The 14,697-nt window shown below is 33.2% G+C and overlaps 1 protein-coding gene across 1 annotated transcript in view; it reads left to right on the forward strand.

Annotated features, from left to right (window-relative positions):
- The window catches only part of LOC127711747 (sodium-dependent dopamine transporter-like), an 85,898-nt gene that overhangs the window by 52,705 nt on the left and 18,496 nt on the right, over nt 1-14,697 (forward strand). The window contains exons 6-9 of the mRNA XM_052217860.1: nt 470-788; nt 8,005-8,143; nt 10,918-11,052; nt 11,962-12,065. Of these exons, the coding sequence (XP_052073820.1) occupies nt 470-788; nt 8,005-8,143; nt 10,918-11,052; nt 11,962-12,065 (697 nt within the window). The remainder of the gene's footprint in view (nt 1-469; nt 789-8,004; nt 8,144-10,917; nt 11,053-11,961; nt 12,066-14,697) is intronic.

The following is a 14,697-nucleotide window of genomic DNA, read 5'->3' on the forward strand; positions in this document are numbered from 1 at the left end:
GTATGGTTGCTCATCTAGGGTAACAATGTAATGAAGAGTGTGTGCAGTAAGACACATAAATTCATTTTGGAAGTCGAAAAGTGAAGTCAGGTCAACGTATGACCTTCAACAGTGAGCAAATTCAATACTGTATAGTAAGTTATAAAAGGCTTGGAAATAACAAAATGTTAAACAAGTCGAACAAAAAATTAGCCTTATACGGGTTTTGTTCCCCTATATTAGAGTCTGGGTGGGGTTTATAAAATAAAGAAAAAAGGGCCAAAAAAATAAAGAATAGAGAAAACTTAACTCCAAAAGTTTTAAAAAAATATACAGTTCGTTACGGAATTGATGTTCTCAAACTGTTTGCCTATTTATCTTACTAAACATCCAGTCTCGAGTGTATTTAATACGTATTATTTCAGAAGTATGTGTCGTTCGAAATGAAATCTGTAACATAAGAAATAACTACTATTTTGTTCTTTTTTAGGTATAGGTTGGGCTGTAGTTTTAATTGCATTTTATACAGACTTTTTCTACAATATCATCATAGCATGGGCCCTTCATTTCTTGTTTAGTTCTTTCACAAGTGAACTTCCATGGAGCTCATGTGGACATGAATGGAATACAGAACATTGTTATGACGGTACATATCGTGGTTCGTCACCTGACACAAATTCAACCAATGGGACTACGTCATTTTCAATATTTGAACCAATAACAGTTACTGCCAGCAGTAATATAAGTGCAAATATAACGACGAATGTCACCCGAATATTCCGAACATCACCTGCAGAAGAATATTTTAAGTAGGTATTGGTGCTGTTTTATCTTACAAAAATAGAAGATGTTAAACAAATCCATAAGATGTTTTTTTCACTAGAAATTAAAATTGTCAACTTATACTTTTTGAATTTAAAGGTATTTCTCCAAGTATCAACATCATTTTGATGTTTATGATATGCATCTGATGCCGTGTTTGTGACCCTTACTTTAACGATAGTAAACTGAGCTTCGGTTAAGTCCGGGCACAAAACAGCAAAATTTGGAATTGAAAATATTAGAATATCCTTGCTTGAACGAGGTCAGACAGATACAGATATAGAGACAAGATGTGTCGATAGTGTAAGCAACTCCTGCTATGACTGATTTAGCCGTCAAAATATATCAGAAGCAAAGGTAAATGTTATAAATCTGACTCCACTAGTTACAATGTCATAGTTAACATTTACGAACCTGACCCCACTAGTTATAACATCATAGTTAACATTAATGAACCTGATCCCACTAGTTATAATGTCATAGTTAACATTAATGAACCGGACCCCACTAGTTATAATGTCATAGTTAATATCAATGAATCTAACCCCACTAGTTATAATGTCATAGTTAACATTAATGAACATGACCCCACTAGTTATAATGTCATAGTTAACATTGATGAATCGGACCCCACTAGTTATAATGTCATAGTTAATATTAATGAATCTAACCCCACTAGTTATAATGTCATAGTTAACATTAATGAACATGACCCCACTAGTTATAATGTCATAGTTAACATTAATAAACCTGACCCCACTAGTTATAATGTCATAGTCAACATTAATGAACCAGACCCCACTAGTTATAACGTCATAGTTAACATTAATGAACCGGACCCCACTAGTTATAACGTCATAGTTAACATTAATGAACCGGACCCCACTAGTTATAACGTCATAGTTAACATTAATGACCGGACCCCACTAGTTATAATGTCATAGTTAACATTAATGAAACAGACCCCACTAGTTATAACGTCATAGTTAACATTAATGAACCGGACCCCACTAGTTATAATGTCATAGTTATCATTAATGAACCTGACCCCACTAGTTATAATGTCATAGTTAACATTAATAAACCTGACCCCACTAGTTATAATGTAACAGTTAACATTAAAGAACCGGACCCCACTAGTTATAATGTCATAGTTAACATTAATGAATCTGACCCCACTAGTTATAACATCATAGTTGACATTAATGAACCGGACCCCAGTACTTATAATGTCATAGTTAACATTAATGAACCGGACCCCACTAGTTATAATGTCACAGTTAACATTAATGAATCTGACCCCACTAGTTATAACGTCATAGTTAACATTAATGAACCTGACCCCACTAATTATTATGTCATAGTTAACATTAATAAACCTGACCCCACTAATTATAACGTCATAGTTAACATTAATGAACCTGACCCCACTAGTTATAACGTCATAGTTAACATTAATGAACCGGACCCCACTAGTTATAACGTCATAGTTAACATTAATGAACCGGACCCCACTAGTTATAATGTCACAGTTAACATTAATGAACCTGACCCCACTAGTTATAATGTCACAGTTAACATTAATGAATCTGACCCCACTAGTTATAATGTCAAAGTTAACATTAATGAACCTGACCCCACTAGTTATAATGTCACAGTTAACATTAATGAATCTGACCTCACTAGTTATAATGTCACAGTTAACATTAATGAACTGGACTCCACTAGTTATAATGTCATAGTTAACATTAATGAACCTGACCCCACTAGTTATAATGTCACAGTTAACGTTAATGAACCTGACCCCACTAGTTATAACGTCACAGTTAACATTAATGAACCGGACCCCACTAGTTATAACGTCATAGTTAACATTAATGAATCTGACCCCACTAGTTATAATGTCATAGTTAACATTAATGAATCTGATCCCACTAGTTATAACGTCATAGTTAACATTAATGAACCGGACCCCACTAGTTATAACGTCATAGTTAACATTAATGAATCTGACCCCACTAGTTATAATGTCATAGTTAACATTAATGAACCTGACCCCACTAGTTATAACGTCATAGCTAACATTAATGAACCAGACCCCACTAGTTATAACGTCATAGCTAACATTAATAAACCAGACCCCACTAGTTATAACGTCATAGTAACATTAATGAACCGGACCCCACTAGTTATAATGTCATAGTAACATTAATGAACCTGACTCCACTAGTTATAACGTCATAGTTAACATTAATGAACCGGACCCCACTAGTTATAACGTCAAAGTTAACATTAATGAATCTGACCCCACTAGTTATAATGTCATTGTTAACATTAATGAACCTGACCCCACTAGTTATATTATAATGTCATAGTTAACATTAATGAATCTGACCCCACTATTTATAATGTCATAGTTAACATTAATGAACCGGACCCAACTAGTTATAACGTCATAGTTAACATTAATGAACCGGACCCCACTAGTTATAACGTCATAGTTAACATTTACGAACCTGACCCCACTAGTTATAACATCATAGTTAACATTAATGAACCTGATCCCACTAGTTATAATGTCATAGTTAACATTAATGAACCGGACCCAACTAGTTATAACGTCATAGTTAACATTAATGAACCGGACCCCACTAGTTACAATGTCATAGTTAACATTTACGAACCTGACCCCACTAGTTATAACATCATAGTTAACATTAATGAACCTGATCCCACTAGTTATAATGTCATAGTTAACATTAATGAACCGGACCCCACTAGTTATAATGTCATAGTTAATATCAATGAATCTAACCCCACTAGTTATAATGTCATAGTTAACATTAATGAACATGACCCCACTAGTTATAATGTCATAGTTAACATTGATGAATCGGACCCCACTAGTTATAATGTCATAGTTAATATTAATGAATCTAACCCCACTAGTTATAATGTCATAGTTAACATTAATGAACATGACCCCACTAGTTATAATGTCATAGTTAACATTAATAAACCTGACCCCACTAGTTATAATGTCATAGTCAACATTAATGAACCAGACCCCACTAGTTATAACGTCATAGTTAACATTAATGAACCGGACCCCACTAGTTATAACGTCATAGTTAACATTAATGAACCGGACCCCACTAGTTATAACGTCATAGTTAACATTAATGACCGGACCCCACTAGTTATAATGTCATAGTTAACATTAATGAAACAGACCCCACTAGTTATAACGTCATAGTTAACATTAATGAACCGGACCCCACTAGTTATAATGTCATAGTTATCATTAATGAACCTGACCCCACTAGTTATAATGTCATAGTTAACATTAATAAACCTGACCCCACTAGTTATAATGTAACAGTTAACATTAAAGAACCGGACCCCACTAGTTATAATGTCATAGTTAACATTAATGAATCTGACCCCACTAGTTATAACATCATAGTTGACATTAATGAACCGGACCCCAGTACTTATAATGTCATAGTTAACATTAATGAACCGGACCCCACTAGTTATAATGTCACAGTTAACATTAATGAATCTGACCCCACTAGTTATAACGTCATAGTTAACATTAATGAACCTGACCCCACTAATTATTATGTCATAGTTAACATTAATAAACCTGACCCCACTAATTATAACGTCATAGTTAACATTAATGAACCTGACCCCACTAGTTATAACGTCATAGTTAACATTAATGAACCGGACCCCACTAGTTATAACGTCATAGTTAACATTAATGAACCGGACCCCACTAGTTATAATGTCACAGTTAACATTAATGAACCTGACCCCACTAGTTATAATGTCACAGTTAACATTAATGAATCTGACCCCACTAGTTATAATGTCAAAGTTAACATTAATGAACCTGACCCCACTAGTTATAATGTCACAGTTAACATTAATGAATCTGACCTCACTAGTTATAATGTCACAGTTAACATTAATGAACTGGACTCCACTAGTTATAATGTCATAGTTAACATTAATGAACCTGACCCCACTAGTTATAATGTCACAGTTAACGTTAATGAACCTGACCCCACTAGTTATAACGTCACAGTTAACATTAATGAACCGGACCCCACTAGTTATAACGTCATAGTTAACATTAATGAATCTGACCCCACTAGTTATAATGTCATAGTTAACATTAATGAATCTGATCCCACTAGTTATAACGTCATAGTTAACATTAATGAACCGGACCCCACTAGTTATAACGTCATAGTTAACATTAATGAATCTGACCCCACTAGTTATAATGTCATAGTTAACATTAATGAACCTGACCCCACTAGTTATAACGTCATAGCTAACATTAATGAACCAGACCCCACTAGTTATAACGTCATAGCTAACATTAATAAACCAGACCCCACTAGTTATAACGTCATAGTAACATTAATGAACCGGACCCCACTAGTTATAATGTCATAGTAACATTAATGAACCTGACTCCACTAGTTATAACGTCATAGTTAACATTAATGAACCGGACCCCACTAGTTATAACGTCAAAGTTAACATTAATGAATCTGACCCCACTAGTTATAATGTCATTGTTAACATTAATGAACCTGACCCCACTAGTTATATTATAATGTCATAGTTAACATTAATGAATCTGACCCCACTATTTATAATGTCATAGTTAACATTAATGAACCGGACCCAACTAGTTATAACGTCATAGTTAACATTAATGAACCGGACCCCACTAGTTATAACGTCATAGTTAATATTAATGAATCTGACCCCACTAGTTATAACGTCATAGTTAACATTAATGAATCTGACCCCACTAGTTATAACGTCATAGTTAACTAGTTGGGTCCGGTCATAGTTAACATAATCAATACTAATGTCGTAAGTAACATTAATGAACCTGACCCCACTAGTTATAATGTCATAGTAACATTAATGAACTGGACCCCACTAGTTATAATGTCATAGTTAAAATTAATGAACCGGACCCCACTGGTTATAACGTCATAGTTAACATTAATGAACCAGACCCCACTAGTTATAACGTCATAGTTAACATTAATGAACCAGACCCCACTAGTTATAACGTCATAGTTAACATTAATGAACCTGACCCCACTAATTATAACGTCATAGTTAACATTAATGAACCTGACCCCACTAGTTATAATGTCATAGTTAACATTTATGAACCTGACCTCACTAATTATAACGTCATAGTTAACATTAATAAACCGGACCCAACTAGTTATAACGTCATAGTTAACAGTAATAAACTTGACCCCACTAGTTATAATGTCATAGTTAGCATTAATGAACCTGACCCCACTAGTTATAATGTCATAATTAACATTAATGAACCGGACCCAACTAGTTATAACGTCATAGTTAACATTAATGAATCTGACCCCACTAGTTATAATGTCATAGTTAACATTAATGAACCGGACCCCCACTGGTTATAATGTCATAGTTAACATTAATGAATCTAACCCCACTAGTTATAATGTCATAGTTAACATTAATGAATCTGATCCCACTAGTTATAACGTCATAGTTAACATTAATGAACCTGACCCCACTAGTTATAACGTCATAGTTAACATTAATGAACCTGACCCCACTAGTTATAACGTCATAGTAACATTAATGAATCTGACCCCACTAGTTATAACGTCATAGTTAACATTAATGAACCTGACCCCACTAGTTATAACGTCATAGTTAACATTAATGAATCTGACCCCACTATTTATAACGTCATAGTTAACATTAATGAATCTGACCCCACTAGTTATAACGTCATAGTTAACATTAATAAACCGGACCCCACTAGTTATAATGTCATAGTATCATTTATGAACCGGACCCAACTAGTTATAACGTCATAGTTAACATTAATGAACCTGTCCCCACTAGTTATAACGTCATAGTTAACATTAATGAACCGGACCCCACTAGTTATAACGTCATAGTTAACATTAATGAATCTGACCCCACTAGTTATAATGTCATAGTTAACATCAATGAACCGGACCCCACTGGTTATAATGTCATAGTTAACATTAATGAATCTAACCCCACTAGTTATAATGTCATAGTTAACATTAATGAATCTGACCCCACTAGTTAGAATGTCATAGTTAACATTAATGAACCGGACCCCACTGGTTATAATGTCATAGTTAACATTAATGAATCTGACCCCACTAGTTATAACGTCATAGTTAACATTAATGAACCGGACCCCACTAGTTTTAACGTCATAGTTAACATTAATGAATCTGACCCCACTAGTTATAATGTCATAGTTAACATTAATGAACCGGACCTCCACTAGTTATAACGTCATAGTTAACATTAATGAACCTGACCCCACTAGTTATAATGTCATAGTTAACATTAATGATCAGGTTGGATTTATGATTATTAACAAATTTAAATATATCCATTGAGTTGAAAATTTTTGTTCACTCTTGTGCGATCAACAAATTTACCGATATGAAGCAAGAACAAATTCTGACATATTTTATAAACTGTGATGTGTAAATATGACTTGCTGTGGCAGATGGTCTGCTGTTACTCAAACATGTATTTTCAGACTAAGAAGTGTTTTGTCATAAATTTCTACAAATTTGAAAGCCTTGATTTTTGAAAATTTATTTTTTTAACTTTTCAATCTCCCCGAAGTTGCCAAAAATTGATCTAAGTTCGCAATTCTTTTCATATGTTTCATCTTAAGACACAAAATCATAATTTGAAAAGGTATCCCTACAGTGCACAATTAGTTAATCTCACTTCTAAAACTTCAGGAACAACTTTTAGAAATATATTTACATTGTCATGGGTTTAAAATACTTTTTTCCATTCACAATTTAAACTATTTTGATCTCTCTGAAAGACAGGAATCATTGAATTATTCTACGGGATTCAATATTCCAGATGAAGAAGTTTGATTTCAGAAATGTTGCTATTCTATCTCTATTATGAGGTCACAATGAAAATAAAAGATATGGAAACAGATACAATGGATAAAATGGGGAATAAGAAATATTCTGTTAGGCAATGACATTTAAATAAAAAAGAATCAAATTTGTTGGAATTTCTATCCATTTTGAAGCCTTGTACAAGTACTTTTGATATTCTTAGACAGTATTTTGATATTTAATATTTTTTTTTCAGTCGTGGTATGTTAAAATTACATAAAAGTACCGGAATTTTTGACGTTGGTGGAATAAACTGGGAGATCACTTTGTGTCTCCTTGGAGTTTATGTAATCTGTTACTTCAGTATGTGGAAAGGAATTCACACATCGGGAAAGGTAACACTTGTCTCATCGAAATTAGTTATGATATAAAATCATCTGAATATTCACATGCCCACTTATATCATTCTGAACTTAATACCAAAACATACATTGCAGCAATAAACCAACTGACAACTGAAGTGTCTACTTTCCGGTACCGCATATTCGTCTCTGTGTAGTATTGCAATATGAATAAACTCATCATAAATACAAGGATTGAAGTGGCTCAAGAATTTTTTTCATTTATAGATATCTTCTCATTTTAATTACTATAAAATGGTATAATTTTCGCGGAATTTTGATATCGTGATTTCTGTTGCTGTAAAACTTTAAATTTTCACGGAGTTTAAACTTCGTGATCTCTATGACATCTTTTCAAATCCGTTAAAAATGAAATTACGTTATGTTGAATCAGATCAGAATGGTACAACCTTCAACCAATAACAGTTGCCAAGTTTCACAATAAATAAAAAAAAATTAACAAAAATTTCGAACGCCAAGGCAAATTCAAAAAGGGGAATTCCATAAAAACCGACAAAAACAAACGCTATCAATCAACGGAACAAGTGAAAAACAACTATTACAATCAGGGTCTATTTGTACCTGCAATACAATTGGTGGACTTATGTCTATATAAAACAACTACATAAATGCTAAAATAACCAAAATGAAGGACTCGGGTATAGAAATATGGTTATCACTGGATTTCTCCGACCCTGCAGTAAAACCATGACTCGGGTATAGAAATATGGTTATCACTGGATTTCTCCGACCCTGTAGTAAAACCATGACTCGGGTATAGAAATATGGTTATCACTGGATTTCTCCGACCCTGCAGTAAAACCATGACTCGGGTATAGAAATATGGTTATCACTGGATTTCTCCGACCCTGTAGTAAAACCCTGACTCGGGTATATAAATGTGGTTATCACTGGATTTCTCCGACCCTGCACCAAAACCATGACTCGGGTATAGAAATAAGGTTATCACTGGATTTCTCTGACCCGGAAGTAAAACCATTGCAAAAGTGATATGTTCATTATGGTGTGGTGCGGGATGTATGAGTATGCAATCTCTATTGGTCGGAATATGGATTTTGAATCTGAAGCCTCTATAGGGAGAGTTCAACGCTCGCTTTAACTGCTCTCTCTCCACCTTGCTTTCCAGTGGCTGTTCAAATTTTCCATCCTTTATCCCGGTGGACTTAACTTAAAAAAATCCACCCATTGTGTAATACCGTTGTTTTGATGTCTTCTTGAATATAAATGCGATAATTGTAATTGGCTGTTAAATGTGCTTTCTGTTATAATTTACATTGGCTATTGGGGTTAAGTTAGCGCGCTTCGAACAATGATGTAATATGATTTAACATTTCGTACTCAATTATGTTCAGTGTGTAAACATGCATTTGATACCCAAGTTGTTTGAAATAATCAGCAACAATTATCATCACAGTAGAAGACTACAATTTCAGAACAAATCGTTTAAAAAGATCGAAATACATTTGATCTATTGATAGTATTACCCCATGTAAAATATAGAGGGTGGGAAATTATAGAGAAAATAAAATAATTGAAATAATTATGAATCGATTTTTTTCTTCCTTTATGAAGTAATATGAAAATACTTAGTATTGAATTTTTATACCTCAATTCTTCACTTTTCATCGTATCTGCTGAGAAATTAAGACAAAACATCGTAATTTAAGGCGACAGTAATTTCCCGATGTTCAAATCTTGTTAAACAATTGGGAAGAGACAAATCAAAGTTACAAGCAGAAACTGAGGAAATCGCATGAACGCCTAAAGAAGAGAGACCTTGTGCATCGACATGGGTACGCGACTCCTGTTATGTATGCGTCACCCACTATGCAAATTTATACTCAGTATAATATCACAATCGAAAAATGGATACAATCGGTAAAATTGCAGATCTAAAGATCTAAGATCGCGAAAACATGTCGCTCACAAGTGAGTTGAGAAACCGACACATCATATCGGTCAACCGATTGAAGAGCATAGCAAGCAAGAAATTCCCAAAAAATATGTCCCAAATACTTCAAAGGTCATCTGATTCTTGAGGTAGAAATACTCTTATAGTGTTTTAATAAATAAAACGTTTATAATAGAAAAATTACAGAAATAGTTTTGTCTGTTCTGTTTTTTTTGTTGTTTTTTTTCGATTTGGTTTTATGCTATCAATCGTATCATAATTTTCTGGCTTTCCATATTTGGTGAACTTATAGTTCCAGTTACACAAATCATTTATACGGGTAGTATACGATTAATGCAAACTAATACCGAACCATTAGCTTTAAGGTGAACGGTCCAATTCAAGGAGGACGGACTAGATTGTTAGTCATCATATACTTTATGTACTGTTTTTCTTATATATGTGCATTGTTTTTATGCCCCACCTACGATTGTAGAGGGGCATTATGTTTTTCGGTCTGTGCGTCCGTCCGTTCGTTCGTCCGTCCGTCTGTCCCGCTTTAGGTCAAAATTTTTGGTCAAGGTAGTTTTTGATGAAGTTGAAGTCCAATCAAATTGAAACTTAGTACACATGTTCCCTATGATATGATCTTTCAAAATTTAATGCCAAATTATATTTTTGACCCCAATTTCACGGTCCACTGAACATAGAAAATGATAGTGCGAGTTGGGCATCCGTGTACTATGGACACATTCTTGTTTTTTTATATATGTGCATTGTTTTTTATGTTTGAGACTATACGCTTTTTATACAGCCTAAGATTAATGTTCAATTTGATAATGTTGATATTTGACAGGTTGTATGGTTTACAGCTTTGTTTCCGTATGTGGTTTTGTTTATTTTGATGATAAGAGGAATGACACTTGATGGCGCCTGGACAGGGATTTATTACTACCTCACCCCTAATACCACAAAACTTCAGGAATCAGAGGTAAGCAAGTTCCATTCCTTTAAACTTTTAACAATAGACACTTCCGTAAAATAGCCTCCTTGCTAAAATCATCCCTATCGAAAAAATTATGGAATGCTGTATTTACTGAGAAATACCTATACTACATTATGCAGGGTTAAATAAAGGCAACAGTAGTATACCGCTGTTCGAAAACTCATAAATCGATAGAGATAAAAACAAATCCGGGTTACAAACTAAAACTGAGGGAAACGCATCAAATATAAGAGGAGAACAACGACACAACAAAAACACAACATTAAAATGTAACACACACAGAAACGAACTATAATATAACAATGGCCATTTTCCTGACTTGGTACAGGACATTTTAAGAAAATAATGGTGGGTTGAACCTGGTTTTGTGGCATGCCAAACCTCCCGCTTTTATGGCATTTTTAACATCTCTTCGACGCCGGTATATCTAACCTTAGTTGGACTTAGTAAAATAAATAAGAGCCTGTCCTTTACATATATTTGTCATTTGTTGCGGTTGGTTAGTGAATTTTAGCATCAGAAGGACTTTGAAATCCTGTTCGGTTTTTTTTCTGAATTTATTTCATCGGAAACTATCTTATCAGGAGCAGTATAGTTTGATAATGAACCATTTTACGAATCTTATAACTATCTAATCATATCGGATACAGATCTAGAACACCAGGGGAATTTAGTAGTGCGTAGTTAGATTGAATGCGGAAAATGTACGATAGGGACAAACGATAGGGGACAATGAAACTAAATTAGCTCACTTAAACATCTACGTTGTTGAGTTGTCCCGAAAATTATGTGTCTTTTTTAAAAGTGCTTTACTTTCAAGAGATCATTAAAATTAATTAAAGAATAACATCCATGTACGATAGTACCTACTTGAGTCAAACGTTTTAATTATAGGTATGGGTAGATGCCGCAACACAAGTGTTTTTCTCATTGGGTCCAGGATTTGGTGTTTTACTTGCATTTGCCAGTTATAATGAACTTCATAATAATGTTTATAGGTAAGTGATTGATATGTAATTTCATTTCCTCCATTTATTTTATAATCTATTTAGAAATGTGTTATATGCATGGAGCAATTTTTAGCCATATGTACGTTAAATATTCAGACAGCAATTACACTTTAAAGGTTCACCCAACAAGACATCTTTGGGTCATTATGTAGTCTGTAACGATTATCAAGAGTCTCGTTTGACAATCTTTAAAAGAATCAGAGATTAAACAAGATGAGAATATCTAGCGAAAATACGAAATATGTGACATAAACACCAAATTTTGAATTGACTCAATTTTGGGCAGAGAAGACATTCTTCTGAAAATGAATCTAAATAAGAAAACAAGGAAAAATAAATATAAAATTTATACAATATTGAAATAGCGCATTCTTCAGAAATTTTATAAACTTTACAGATCATGCGTTTTCATTCTTTTAAAAAAGTTTTTACTTTAAAAAGAAAGGTTAAAATATATTTTACGCACTTCTACACAAGGTCAAAAGCTTGTGTGTCTTAACAGAAAATGGCATTTATTCAGTCTTATTAAGCTGTTATCATTTCAATCTAACCAAAATAAAAGCAGTGAGTAAATGAATTTAAAAATGACCGATCTGCCTATTTTTAAACATTAAAAGTCGATTTGATCATTTAAGGCCGGATTCTTCTACTTCACAAAATCTTGTCAGGCAGAAATTTACCTGTGACGTTACTTTTTGTGGCGTTGATCCATTCGTGTTACAGACACACACTTCGTAATTCTATTAATCTGTTTTTGTGTACTGTCCTGAATTATTTTAGTTATTCGTTGTTATTCTGTGGTTAACATGTCGAAATGTACTATTATATTATTTATTTATGTATTTCTCTGTCTTTGTTGTTTTTGAATTAATTTGTACTCTATTCCCGTTATGTAATGTTGCCATTTTAGCGGTATATTTAACATTGCCATAAAGCGCGGAGGTTTGTCAATCCACCATTTTTTCTTAAAATGTCCTGTACCCAGTCAGGAATATGGCAGGTGTTATTTAATAGTTCGTTTCTTTGAATGTTTCATTGTTGTTTGTTTTTTGTTGCACTTCTGTGTTCTGTTATTTCGTTGTTTTCCTCTTATAGTTGATGTGTTTCCCTCGGTTTTGGTTTGTTGCCCGGATTTGTTTTCTCTCGGTCGATTTGTGACTTTTGAACAGCGGTATACTACTGTTGCCTTTATTTGGTACGGCAGACTAGTATTTTCAGTACGTGTTATATTTTGTGTAAATCAAGGGACAACAATACAAATTTTAATCGCTATCTTATTATTATTATTATAGTTTATTATTATACCATCAAAAATAAATTGAATTACTTGACTTTCACATATTTTGAATTCCTCCAAATATGAAATTAGTGATATACAAATCAATAATTTGCTTCATTCTCTTTATGAACTAATGTTTTTTTAAACAATATTACTTAAAAAAAGAAATGGGTTAATGCATTGTAAGTGATTTAAATCAGCAATACAAACAAAGCTCAGTTATAGAATAAATACGCATATTCCCGAGAACTTGAAAAGCAGCAAAATACCAAAATGTTATCTTTAGAATCACATAGACTGAATGCTTGTTAATTGGTAACGATTAATTTGTGAGCATTGATTCAACAGCAATAGTTATCACAATGATACAACATTGAATACATACAATATTTTTCATGTTGAAACATATAAAAGCTAGTTGTCCAATATTTTTTTCTCTTTAAGAGTGATAATGGCTATTTGATTTTATATTCTTTTGTTATGAATTCTTTTTCATCTTAATATTTTACTTTGAATACCATAGAGCTCTTTCTGCCTCATTTGTCAGGGAAAAGAAAAATATTTATATTAATTTGGATAGTATTGATATATCATATCAATATTAGTGAATCAAATCAATAAGATGTTAGGTGCCGTCTTCACATTTACAGCCTTTGCTCATCTTGACAAACTAATTATTTTTTAAGTCTCTCCTTCAGCGTAAAATTATATTATGCTAAGGATAGTTTGATCATATTGCTCCACTTAAGAATATGCTATTTGGGGTCTTTGTATAATGATACAGTTTTGATAATGATACTTGTCATCTAAATATGGTAACTTTTATTAATAATACCGATCGTCATGATCTAAATTAAAGACAACAGTAGCTTACCGATGTTCAAATCTAATAAATGCATTACGAAGATTACAACGATACAAATCAAGGTACAAAAACATGAAAAGTGTGAGAAAGTCACACGAACTCCAAACTGGCGAGTTTGGTTGTTCAAAAGTTTAACTTAGGCTTACCATTCAGGTAGTTTTGTCACATGGTTCCACCTTTGTTAAAGCTTTGAGTAGACTTTACATGCGATTAATTAATTAATGTTTAGAAGTCATTCTGTCAAAAGTTTTCTTAATAAAAGTTTTGATATTGTTACTAGTATTACATTACAACAGGTAGCCTTTGGAAAAGGGTTCAAGCTTTTTCAATATTTAGGACGTTCATGATTACAGGTCGACAAAATAATTTCTGCACAGGTGATGTTATGTTTTCTGCACATATGATATTATGTTTTCTACAAAAATCTTACTATGCGCCTTTTGAATTTAACAGATGTATTTTTTAGCGTCTCGAGA

Source organism: Mytilus californianus, unplaced genomic scaffold, assembly GCF_021869535.1.
Source record: "Mytilus californianus isolate M0D057914Y unplaced genomic scaffold, xbMytCali1.0.p SCAF_8, whole genome shotgun sequence".
Lineage (NCBI taxonomy): Eukaryota > Metazoa > Mollusca > Bivalvia > Mytilida > Mytilidae > Mytilus > Mytilus californianus.